This window comes from Cervus canadensis, chromosome 17 (genome assembly GCF_019320065.1).
Source record: "Cervus canadensis isolate Bull #8, Minnesota chromosome 17, ASM1932006v1, whole genome shotgun sequence".
In the NCBI taxonomy this organism is placed as follows: domain Eukaryota; kingdom Metazoa; phylum Chordata; class Mammalia; order Artiodactyla; family Cervidae; genus Cervus; species Cervus canadensis.
Window position 1 is genome coordinate 62527094 of NC_057402.1, and position 13073 is coordinate 62540166.

Genomic DNA, 13073 nt, shown 5'->3' on the forward strand with positions numbered 1-13073 from the left:
TCACATCAGGTGGCCAAAGTATTGGAGTTTCAGCTTCAACATCAGTCTTCCAATGAATATTCAGGACTGATTTCCTTTAGGATGGACTGATTGTATCTCCTTGCAATCCAAGGGACTCTCAAGAGTCTTCTCCAACACCACAGTTCAAAAGCATCAATTCTTTGGTGCTCAGCTTTCTTTATAGTCCAATTCTCACATCCATACATCACTACTGGACAAACCATAGCCTTGCTGGATTCAGCAAACTTTTTGGCAAAAAGCCAGGTAGTAAATCTACCTTTGTGGACTTCATATGATCTCTTGTCACATTCTTCTTTTTCTGTTGTTTTTCCTTTTCTTTTATACTCCTTTAAAAATGTGAAAACCATTCTTAACTCAAGGGGCTGAGCAGCTTTAGTCCCTAGGCTGAGTTGTAATTTGCCAAACCCTGTTGCAGATGTAACCAGAAGTCATTTGAAGACATTTCAAAGCAACTGGCTACTGTTAAAATTGGCTAAGCACAGAATTGTGTTTCTTGTATGTAACCATAATTAGACATGTAAATCTAGTTCTAAGGGTAAAGATTATTATATGTGCTTCAGAGTAGCAAATGACTTAGCAGAAGGAGGATTATGCCAGTTCTTCCATGTGTTGCTCTCTAAATGTAGCCGTCTCTGTTATAATCACCTCCTCCTCCAATCATATCTCAGTAACCTTCCTGAAAATTAAGACCACATTGGCTGTGACTTTAAAACTTTATGCTACTCTGTTCTTCTAGCCCTCTAGTTCAACTGCCTTTGGTGTGTGTCCACCATAAAAACAGCTTCATTGAGTTACTAAAAGGGAGATTTAGGTGTTAGGACTGGGAATAAGCACCGTGTTGTTCCTGCCTACCCTGACATTGATATGACATAGGTTCCCTAGGTGACCTGGACAAACCACTTACTGCTTTGTTTTCTATCCTCAACTGTAACATGAGAAGTCATATTTATACCTTAGGATATATTATGATATATATATATACACATATATATGATATCATATGAATATATATATATATATATTCATTACTGTTTGAAACTGTTCTGAGGTCCACAGGTAAAAAGAAGGATAATAAAATGTCAAACTCAAGTCCCTACATGGGTAAACTATGAGAACAGCTTCATGGTGTTAATGATCATGAATCATTCTTAATTTAAAAGTCATGATCTAACTTGAGGTTCAGTGAGCAAGGCCAGTACCTTCTATCAGCTGGTGGTAGAAACAACATTGAATAATAGTATAGGGCCTATTTTTGATGTTCTCCAGGAGTACCTATTCCATAGCTTCTTTGAATATTTTGTTTTAGTGTTCGTCCTCTCAGTTAAGTTCTAATTCAACTCACCCAGACAGAGTACAAATTTTCCCCCTGTTTAGACCTTCCAAAAGATGGAGACTGAACAAAAGAGTTATTGGGTCATTTCCTAGTTCTTTCTTTGCAAGGAAGAACAGCCTCAACATCTACAGTTTTTACTCATAGGCAGTCTTGTGCCTTCTTCATGTATCTTTATGATCCTCTTTTTCTACATGTTAAGCTTGGATCCAGGACCCAACACTTTAACAGTATCTTGACTGCAAAGGAGAGAGGTAACTGTCTGATATCCATCTTTGCACAGTCCAGAATAGGTGGCATGTACATGGGCCCAAAGAAGTGCTACTTTGCCAACTCAGGTGGCTCTCTTCCCATCTATGCACATCTCCAGCTTCCTGCCAGGCCTGGCTGTGGACCCTTCAAACAGCTCCCTATACTCCAAGCCCTGTAAGCTTCTGGCTTTCTCCCCATGCCCAAGTTGTGCCTCGCCGGCATGCCAGCCTTCCATTTCAGCAGCGAAGGCTACTTCCTTTTGGGCCTCTGCTAACACAATAGCCTGATCACATTCCTACCCCTTGGTAAATAGGGAAAAGTATGGAAAATGCAGTGTAAACCATTCCTGAAGTGTAATAAGCTGCTTCTCTTGTTCTAGATGGACCTTGACTTTCCTGGGAGATTTCAGTTCTAAAACTGGCAGGCCTAAGCCACACTTCTGCCCAGCTTCCACCCCCAACTTCAGACACTTTCCCATTCAGCCTTGAGCTACAATGGATAATGCAAGAGAATCCTCATTACATTAATACCACATTAAACAGCACTTTCTGTAATTCTTTTTATGCAACACAAATCATATGAACACTACAGACTAGCATGAAGTAAGCAGGAAAAATCAAGTGCTTGAAACTCTGCTTCAACCAGGTTAGGGCCCTAAGGGCTGCCTCTTAACTCCATTCTCTGTATCATCCGCCTGAAAGTAGCTGCCTTGATTGCAGCGTGCCCAGCCCAGCCCCGGGCTTCACTCATATCCCAGCCTTTCTTCACTCCAGCTCTCCTCCCAGTTAAATGGAGGAGTTCAATAAATGTCAAGCTAACATACATGCTAAAAGTAGTTATGCTAATTTGTAGTGCTTATGTAATATTACACTTGTAATATTGTAATATTGTAATACAAGAGTAATATTACAGTCATTCTAACTAATTTTTTAAATGTTGTATTATGCAAGGTTCCAAACATATGACAAGGTAAAGAATATAATGGGCCCAATGGACCCACCATCAAGCTTTAATAGTTATTAATGTGGCCAATCTTATTTCATCTACTTCTTATCCATAACCCAACCCCCACCAAGATTTTGAAGCAAATCCCAGATATAATTTAACTTATAGATATTTAATTTTACATGACTATCACCCTATCTGAATGCAATTTCTTTCTGTTTTCTCAGTCTGCTAAGATGTTTTCTTATGCCGGATGGAAGCAAACCTGTAACACCCTGTTTTTCATCTTCTCCACCGTGTTTTTGATCAGTCGCCTCATTATTTTTCCCTTCTGGTGAGTAGACAAGGCGCTGTGCATGCCTTTGGTCACTATGCTGAGGTGGCCTTGCATGCTGTTCAGGTTGGGGCATTGCCCTTTTTTTCTCACACTGATCTCCAGCTATTTGTGCCAGGTTTAGCTGGACAGAAGAATGTGAAGGGGCCATTTGTATAGATAATTAAAACCACACCTTCCAGTGTGAAAGGCTTGCTACAAAGGAAGATAAAAGATGTGTGACCAATGGAAAGCAGCATCTCATACTTTGTGTCTGCTTTCATGAACATGGATCTTTTTTGTGATTAACAACTTTTCCAGTTATTCAGTGAAATGTCATTGGTCAATTATCAGTTCTTTAAAAGAGAGGCAAATTCTGTGTTAAAATTGCAATAGTTATAACCACCATTAATTGAATGCCAGGCATTGGATTAGGCCCTTATACATCTTGGCACTAGCTATACAGCAAACCATAAAGATGAGTGTCATCACTTCCACTTCACATTTGAGGAAACTGATGCTGATTTCATTCTTCATGATCTCTGGTCCTAACAGTGGTTTGGACCACTGGCTCTTGCTCAGTCTGTTGCTTTTGTTTAGCCAAGAGCTGGCAATGTAGAACTTACGTTGTGTCTCTCCTGACAGCCTTTCCTTCAGCAAGTGTAATTTCCCATGTGTCGATTGACAGAAACCAGAGGAAAAATGTGAGGAAGACTTTAAGGGTTTGGAAAGAACAGCTTAAAACTAACTGTAGTTTGGGGCTAGCCTAGGCGTTTCAGATACTCTCAACAGAAAAACTAGTGTTGTTGGAAGTCCTAGGTTCCAGGGGAAAGAGATGGAGACCCAGGATGGAGACACAAGATTCCTTGTGAGAGGAGAGCACACAGGAAGACTGCTTAGAGCGTTCAGTGGGTGCTGGCCGCTCTGCGGAAGCCAGCTGCGTTCTTTAACACAGGACTGGGTGTCTTGCTTAGATACTTTTTCTAGATAGGAACATCAGAGTGCAGTGACGAATTTCATGGGTACAAGTCAGTCCTGGCTGCAGACTTATTACCTGTGTGATCTTGTACAGGTTAGATCAATTTTCTCTGCTTCAGTTTCTCATCTGTAAAATGTAAGGATTGTCACGAAGCTTAAGTGAGATAATAAATATTAAATAGCCTAGAACAGTGTCTGGAACATAGTAAAGACTCAGTAAATGCCAGCTGTTATTACTGAAATTACTAATGAGTCTCTGAGAATTTGGAGTTTAATCCAGAATCAAATTTTAGATGCATGTTTAAGATGCTCTTCTTGGTTTATGAATCATACTACCATCACTTTCACTTTGGCTGATCAAGTGTATTTGTAAAATTAGAATATTGTACAATATTGATAGGATAAGAATTGACTTGCAGATAGCAGTTAAGTTGTGGCTTTTTAGTGTCACTTTCATGGTGCTCTGAATCTAGCATATGCCCACTGCTTATTTTGTTTCAAAGGTACCATGTGTTCCAATTATTTATAGCTGTGTAACAAACCTTCTAAAAAGCTTAGTGGCTTAACACAGTAGTGAGCAAATTTTTTCTATAAAGGGCCATAGAATAACTGTTTTAGACTTTAAGAGCCATATATGGTCTCTGTTGCATGTTTTTCTTTGTTTTGTTCTATTTCTTTTACAATCCTTTAAAAATGTACCAAACCCAGCTTAGATCACTGGCTGTAGAAAAAAGCTCTACAGGCCAGACTTTATCAGCGAGCCATAGTTGACAGGCTTCTCTCTTAAAATAACACATTATTATTATCATTATTATTACCTTTTATGGATCTCGGAGTTAACTGACCTCATTTACATGGTTTTCACTCACGTGGTTACAGTCAGATGGTAACTGGACAGTAGGAGTTAGTGTTTTCTTGAAGGCTTCCTCAGGCACAGGGTTCAGGTGACACCCATGACATCAACTGGTTGATGTTGGTTGTTGGTTGGGACTGCTGCAGGCCTGTCAGCTGGATTGCATGCCCATGCCCCTTCACTGACCTGACCTCCTCCTAGGACAGCAGATGGATTTTAAGGATGAGCAGTTCAAGAGAGAGCTTGGCAGATGCCGTGTTTCCTTTTGTAACTCAGCTTCAGATGTCATAGCATGTCGTGTCCAACCTCATTTTCTTCATTGGATCCAGGTCACTAAGCCCAGTTCATATTTAAGGGAAGTAAAATTAGCCTCCATTTCTTGTTGGGCGTACTTTCAAATAATTTATAAACATATTTTAAAAACACATACCATGGAAGTTCTCAGTCTAGAGAACCCTCTGAAAAGTTTCTAAGTATTGCTTTGTGATATTGGTTGATTTGTGATTCAGCAACAAAGGATCTCACCTAGAACTTTAATGTCTCAAAATCAACAGGCAAGCTTACCCTAGCCTCACAGACAGTTGAACATCAGGTTAGGGTTGAGTGATTGGGAGGCGGTATGTTACTTTCCCACACACCCTCAACTTTAAAATCCTAGACATAAGAACTCATTCTCTTGCCAGCGTTTCTGGATTTCAAGGAGAATTAGTTACATGCATTTGGCATTTTCTTGATCTTGATATTTTGCTGAATTCAGCAGCTCACTGCAGAGGGCAGCCAATACCACGGTTTGCAGTCTTCAGAGAGTTGGGCTGCAAATAAACCAGTATTAGTAGACTTGAGTATAAAAATTTCTTGTGGGTGAAATTTTTTCTGTACTGATGTTGACTGATCCTCATTTGGAGGGTTAAAGAAAACCTCAACAAGCTATTGGAAGTTTGGGAGCTGGGTTTTTCATGGTTTTCAAAAGCATTGGTTGTAGTGTATTACTCTGGCTTAAATAGCTATCCCATCAGCTTGAACCTGTTACACAACCATCTTGTGGTGCCAAAGAGGAAAAGTCAGTTCCTTGTTGTTAGTCTGGCTCCAGACATCTGTCTAAAATTTGTAACTCTGCAGATTCACTTCTTAAGGACATTTTATTAGTCCAGATTTGTTGGGAATTTACCGTGGACCAAACAAGGTGCAGACAAGAGGCCCATTTCAAAAGTCAGACATTTTAGAGGTGCTGTGGGAGGCGGTTCGCCATCCAGTTGCTCTGTTCTTCCCAGTTGTTTTGTTGCACGTTTTGTGGTGAGATGAAGGACTGAGTGTGGAGAAAGCTGCTGGGTGGTGCCATCTGAAAGGGATCTGAAACCTGAGGAAGAGAACAGGAGTTTGACATCACATGTGTCTTTCTCTTTCTTCTCCTTTCCCCATTATTCCCTCAGCTTCATGAATTTCCTTATGTGTTTGTACAACTGTGTTGCCAGTTCTCCTCTCCTCCAGTTTTCAGGGAACTTATTTATAGCCATTTTTCAGTCAATGTCAGCAAGAGTTAACTGCTTTGATTTTCTAAGCATTGCTACTGTCAACATGAGGTAGACATTCCCGTTGGCACTGGCCAAACTGCTTTAATTTCTTGGTTACCCTATTTATTTGTGTTTTTCTTCAAAAGCATTTAAGTTTCAGGCTTATGTTTTTCACTTTGTATTCCCATCTATTGTATTAAAATAATGGCTGCTATATTTGCGAATTATTGGATGTATCTCTCTACTTTATACAAATACCACCTGAAAATCATTCCCCAACCCAGGGATCCAACCCAGGTCTCCCGCATTGCAAGCGGATTCTTTACCAACTGAGCCACCAGGGAAGCCCATTCAGTGAAAAAGATCCTCCTAAGGTCAGATAAATGATTCCCCTGAATCCAGACAGTTTTTCTCCTTAAATAAAAAGACATTGATTTAGTCCAAGATGGTTGATCTGAAGGGAAGGAACATGTTTCAGCTGATGTTTACAGGTAGCAATGCTGGGTCATTCCTTCATTTCTTGAACTCATCATTAGATGTTCTGAGGAGCTCACAGATAGATGAGATGCAGTTCCTAGCCTGCAGGAGTTCATGATGGCAGTAGAAGAGATCTTTGTATCCACCACCTTATTCATATATTTGAGAAGTATTAATACTGACCTGTATTTTTTGAATATTCCAAAAATAAAATAATAAAACATTTCTTTCAAATCAAAACTACAGTAAGATATCTCCTCACACTGTTCAGAATGGCTTACCATCTTTAAAAAGTCTACAAATAACAATTGCTGGAGAGGATGAGGAAAAAAAGGAACCCTCCTATATTCCTCCACTGTCAGTGGGAATGTAAATTGGTGCAGCCACTAAGGAGAACAATATGGAAGCTTCTTAAAAAGCTAAAAATAGAGCTACCATGTAATCTTATAATCCCACTCCTGGGCATATAGGAAAAGACGAAAATTCTAATTCAAAAAAATACATGTACCTCAGTGTTCATAGCAATACTATTTATAATAGTCACAACATGAAAGCAATCTAATTTGTCCACTGACAAATTAATAGATAAAGAAGATGTGGTACATATATACAATGAAATATTACTTAGAAGTAAAAAGGAATGAAATAATACCACTGTAGCAATATGGATGGACTTAAAGAGATTATCATACTAAGTGAAATGTCAGAGAAAGAAAAATATCATATTATATCACTTATATGTAGAGTCTAAAAAATGATACAAATGAACTTACAAAGCAGAAATAGACTCACAAACATAGAAAACAAAGTTATGGTTACCTAAGGAGAAAGTGAGGGAGGGATAAATTAGCGATCTGAGGTTAACAGATACATACTACTATATTTAAAACAGGTAAAAGGCTAAGGCCTACAGAGGAATCGTATTCAATATCTTAAAATAACCTATAATGGAAAAAAATCTGAAAAAGAACAGATACATATATATATATAGCTGAATGACTTTGCTATCCACTTGAAACTAACACAGCATTGTGAATTAACTATACTTCAATTTTAAAAATGGTTAAAAAATAAAACATTTCTAGCTGTGAAAAATAAACAACTTCCTCACCTCCAAGGATACGTATGCTAGTGGTAACTTTATTTCGCCACCACTGGTTCACGGGACCTTGGGCTTCATCTTTTGATGATCCAGGTCTCACTGGTATCAAAAAATGGTACCCTGAGAAGCCTCATATGAAAAAGAATTTTGTGGGCGATAAGACAGTATAAACCCTTGAAATGGCTGTTAAAGAGAGAGGACAGTTTTAACAAAACACAACAGAGCCAAAAGCCTCTAGCAGTGCTCTCAGGTGATGTCCATCAGAGGGAGACTAGAGTGAGGACAAGATAATCTTTTTCTTTCCTTTTAATGCCTGAGGCCTCAGTTCTAAACAGTCAGTCAGGGGCAAGCCAGGGTCTGCCAGTGTCCCAGTCAGCTTCCACGCCCGCTTGGAGTGTCAGTGTCCTTCCCTCAGTCACCAGAGGAGACGAGGGACTGCGCCAGGCCAGAGGGCTCTGTTGTAGCTGGGGCTGCTCCCTGGGATTGCCCTGCAGATGCCTATCTCAGAACTAGACTTTCCAGTCACACGGCTTCTGGAGGAGACAGCACAAGTCACCGGCAAGTGTTTGCTCAGAGTCTCCCTCGCGGGCGGGAGTCGGGGGGCGGTGGGGGGGAATGGGGCGGCAGGCGGGGGGGTGGGGGGGGTTGCGGGCGGAGGTGGGGGAGCTTCTCCCACACCCCACCGGCTTGGCACTTCTGCTGCTGTTTGTAAACTTATGAAAGACAACTACCACAGTCCATAGAACTTTAGAATGAGGGGCTTTATTCATTATTTAGTGCAACCCCTTTATTTGTTTGTTTGTATGGAAATCACTTCAAGCTTGCAGAATAATTTCAAGTATATTACAGAGAACTCGTACCTGTTCCTTTTACCCAGATTTACCAATTAACATTTCCCTGGTTTGCTGTATTTATTTCTTTTTCTCTCTCAATACACACACACACATACACGCTCACGTGTGTGTGTATATGTGTATATATATATACACACACATTTTTTTCTGAACCATTTAAAGTTGAAATCATCATGCCCTTTTAATCCTAAATAGTTCAATGTGTGTTTCCTAAGGACAAGGACATTCTTCTACAGAATCTTCCATCAATTTTAAGAAAGGTAGCAATCTACCAGATTTGGCCAGGATCACATTTTGCATTCAGGTGTCATCTGCCTGAAATAGTCCTTCTTGTGCTAGGTACTTCTTGCCTTTCACGTCATAGACATTGTCGAAGAATTGCAACTTGGTTTATTTTTCACGTGAGAAGTTAAGATAGTTCTAGGATTGCACAGCTAGTTATGAAAGGATCAAGACTAGAAACAGGACATTTGAAACACAAAACAAGTATGTTTCCAACTAAGTTACTTAATTTGATAAGATAGACATGGCTGCCTTGCCTAAGTTTTAGAAAGTTTTCTTCAGCTATTTGGTCATTTTGAAATATAAGCTGTCTCTAAAATGTAAGATAGGCAATTAAACACCTATAGAACCAATATTTGTTATCCTGTAAAGGCTTAATACTTACACCCACAATTAGCAAGAAAAAAAGACCTTTAATTTTTATTAGAAAAAAACAATTTTTGGTGGTTGCCTTATCCAGCCCAACAAAACCAACTATTTATACCAACAATGTGATTTTTTCAAACCATGTAAACTTTAGCAATTGAAAGAGTAAAGATGGGTAACAAAACCCAAAACAGAGAAAAGGCCAAGGTTTGCCATCCATAGGCACCATGGTAGTGTGTCCATTTGGACAGGTTAAAGACTAGTGTACAGAGCAGAACTGAGGAGTATTCTCTGCGAAAGGGGAGATTCCATAGGCCCCACAAGGTAAATGTGCAAGTGTTTCTGTGTTCACAGATGTCTGCATACCTGATACATGTGTGTTCAGGACACATACTTGATACACATGTGTTTGGGCCACACAAAATTTAGACAGGCAGATATGTTTTGTTTTTTTCCTTCCTATTCTTTTGGTAAAGGATGAGAAGAGTTAAGGCTGAGAGATTGGACTATCCTTTAGGTATCATTCTGGATCTCACCCCAAAAGATCTCCCATGATTTCCACTTTTTGTTTCAGTTCAGCTTGTTACCTGCTGACTATGTAAACCTGTGGAGCCTTAAAAAAATATTCATGGCCAGGTTCTAATTCAGACCAATCAAACTGGAATCTATAGACTGGACCCAAACACTGTGTTGCCCTCCATGTGTTATTAACTAGCCCTTTGCAGTTGGAAAGAGGGTGGTGGTGGAAAGTCATCTCATCATAGCGGTGGTCATAATAATGTTATAACTACCATTTTTGAGTGCTCACTGTATGCTAAGCTCTTCCCATTTGTCAACTCATTTAATCCTCATGACAACCTGATGAGGTGAGTTCTGTTTTATTACAGAAGAAACTGAAGCCCAGAGAAGCCAGCAACTTGTTGTAGATGAAACATCTACAAGGAAACCATGGTCCAAATGTAGCAGGCTCCAGCGCCCCTGCCATTGACTGACCTCTCCTCTCTGCAGTGGCTTCTCTGGAGCTGTTTGCATTAAATGGCAGACTCTTCCATTTCTAGAACTCTTAAGTTTGCAAAGCTTACTCTGTGTTTCTCTGGAGCCTCTCAGTCAGAGAGGTGGGGTTAGTTCTACCCAAGGAACAGGAGATTGTATAGTTTGCCAGGCAAAAAATAGCAGCCTCAGTCCCGGAGCCCAGCTCTGATGATGCTAGGCCAAGTATTGTTTTTGTTGTTCAATCGCTAAGTCGTGTCTGACTCTCTGAGACCCCATGGACTGCATACAACACAACAGGCTTCCCTATCCTTCACTATCTCCCGGAGTTTGCTCAAATTCCTGTCCACTGAGTCGGTGGTACTATCTGAACATCTCATCCTCTGCCACCTCCTTCTCCTTTTGCCTTCAGTCTTTCCCAGCATCAGTGTCCTTTCCAATGAGTCAGCTTTTTGTATCAGGTGGTCAAAGTATTGGAACTTCAGCTTCAGCATCAGTCCTTCCAATGGATATTCAGGTTGATCTTCAGGATTGGCTTGTTTGATCTCCTTGCAGTCCAAGGAACTCTCAAGAGTCTTCTCCAGCACCACAATTCGAAAGCAGCAATTCTTCAGTGCTCAGCCTTCCTTATGATCCAGTTCTCACATCCATACATAACTATTGGAAAAGCCATAGCTTTGAGTATAAGGGCCTTTATTACTCTCCTTCCTAAAACCTGCAGAGCTTCCCAAAGCTCTTACAGGGAAGGCCACACCTCTGACCTTGGCTTTCTAGGCCAGTGGGAGATGACTGCATTCACCAATCCAGCTTCATCTTACACACCCAACCCACGTCACCCCTCCTCCTCCCCATCCCACCCCCTGCCCCCACCCACCTTGCCATACCGGTCTTCTTTTTAGCCCTTGAATTTTCCATAATGCCTCCACCTGAGAGCTTTGTACATGTCACTCTCTCCAACTCTGTCTCCCCTTCAGCTATAGAGAGAAGAGGGAAATCTCCCTTCAGTCAAAACCCTGGAATATTCTCCTTTATTCTTTTCTTTTTTTCTTTGCATGGACCACAGTTAGTTTAATTGTATGTTTAGGTAGTTGTTTACATTCTTGATAGGATGTATAAAGGAGGTATTTTTGAGTAGATTTCTTTGTTAATTTTGACATTGACAAATTCCCATTAGGGGGCCTTGTATGGGACCAGGTCCTGGAGTAGGTGATGGGAGAATACATGTGACATGAAGGCGTCATGGCCACTGCCTGTGGAAAGCTTGCTGGCTAATGAGGAGTCAGCTCATATAAGAGCTTTCACTGTAAGGCAGAGTGAATCAGCCCAATGCTCTAAAGAAGCTCGTAGCAGAGGAGCCCTGAAGAAAGTTATAAGAGGTGATCAGGAGAGATTTTTTTGTAGATAAGTCCATGCTTTGACAGGTGAGCATTTCAGATGAAAAAAGGAAGTGCATTCTAGACTGAGAGAGTACAGAATAAGGCACACAGTTGCTTAAAGACCCAGCAAATCGTAATAGCAAAGAGGCTTTATTTATATTATTTCCCTTAATCCCTGTGGATGCAGGCACCAAAATGTAAGCCCTACTAGGTCAGGAATTTCAGTCTGCTTTATTCATTCTGGCTCCCACAAAGTGTCTGGTATCATTTTGGTGCTTAATAAATATTTATTGAATGAATAAGGTAGGTACTCATTGCTTCCATTTTACAGTTTAGAATATACACAAAGAAGTGACTCAGCTTACATAGAGTCAGGATTTTAAGAAAATATTGAGGACATATTTTATAATGTTAGGGGTGAGAAAAACATTTTAAAGCATAATTGATAATATTGGTTACAGAAGTGTTTTAAAATTTATTTGTCAAGAAAATTATAAACAAAGTTGTAAAAATCAGACCATGTGATATTATTTAACATGATTAAAAAGTAATGCATTATCCTTAATATATAAAGAGCATTTAGGAGTCAGCAGAAAAAGTAAACATCCCCCCCCCCCCAAAATTGAACAGATACCACAGAGAAGCAGTTCACAAAGTACAAATAATAATAATAATTTTAAAAAACTCATATATATCTTCATTTCACAAGAAATAAATATGTAAATATATAAGCAGTATAATGTTGTTTTAGGTAAAGGCTGTCAGGCTACAATGTTGATCAAGATCCCAGGAAGCAGACACTCTCATATACTGGGTCTAAGAATATAAATTGGTGCAGTCTTGATGGAAAGCATTTAGCAATACACTCCAAAATATAAAATGAATATACTCTTTGATTCAGAATTTTAGTAACTTGGGAGGAAGTGAACAATTTAATCAAAATGTCTTCACAAGTAACATTCTCACAGTGTTCTTCATAATGTAGTGAAAATTTGGAAACAAATGTCTGTCAATAAGAGATTAGCTAAATAAATTATGATATCTATAAATGGATTTCTGTGCAGTTGTTACATAGAATGGTATATAGTAGGGGCTGGCAATTTGTAGGCAAAATCCAGTTCAGTGAACTATTTTGCTAGTAAAGTTTTATTGGCACACAGCCACACCTATTAATTGATACATTGTTTATAGCTAGTTTCACACTGCACTGGTCACTTGAGCAGTTGCAACAGAGACCAAATGGCCCAGAGGCCTGAAATATTTATTATTTTTCCCTATTAAAAAATGTTTGCTGATCCCTAATTTATAAATATGTTCATTGGCATGGAAAGCTCTCTGTAACATGTTTGGTTGCTAAGTCATGTCCAACTCTTTTTGTGACCCTATGGACTGTAGCCCACCATGCTCCTCAGTCCATAGGATT

At 39.7% G+C, this 13073-nt stretch overlaps 1 protein-coding gene across 2 annotated transcripts in view; it reads left to right on the top strand.

Annotated features, from left to right (window-relative positions):
• CERS3 (ceramide synthase 3) overlaps nucleotides 1-13073 on the top strand; it is a 158915-nt gene that overhangs the window by 68938 nt on the left and 76904 nt on the right. For both annotated transcript variants that reach the window (XM_043489997.1, XM_043489998.1), the window contains exon 9: nucleotides 2776-2882. In XM_043489997.1, the coding sequence (XP_043345932.1) occupies nucleotides 2776-2882 (107 nt within the window). The remainder of the gene's footprint in view (nucleotides 1-2775; nucleotides 2883-13073) is intronic.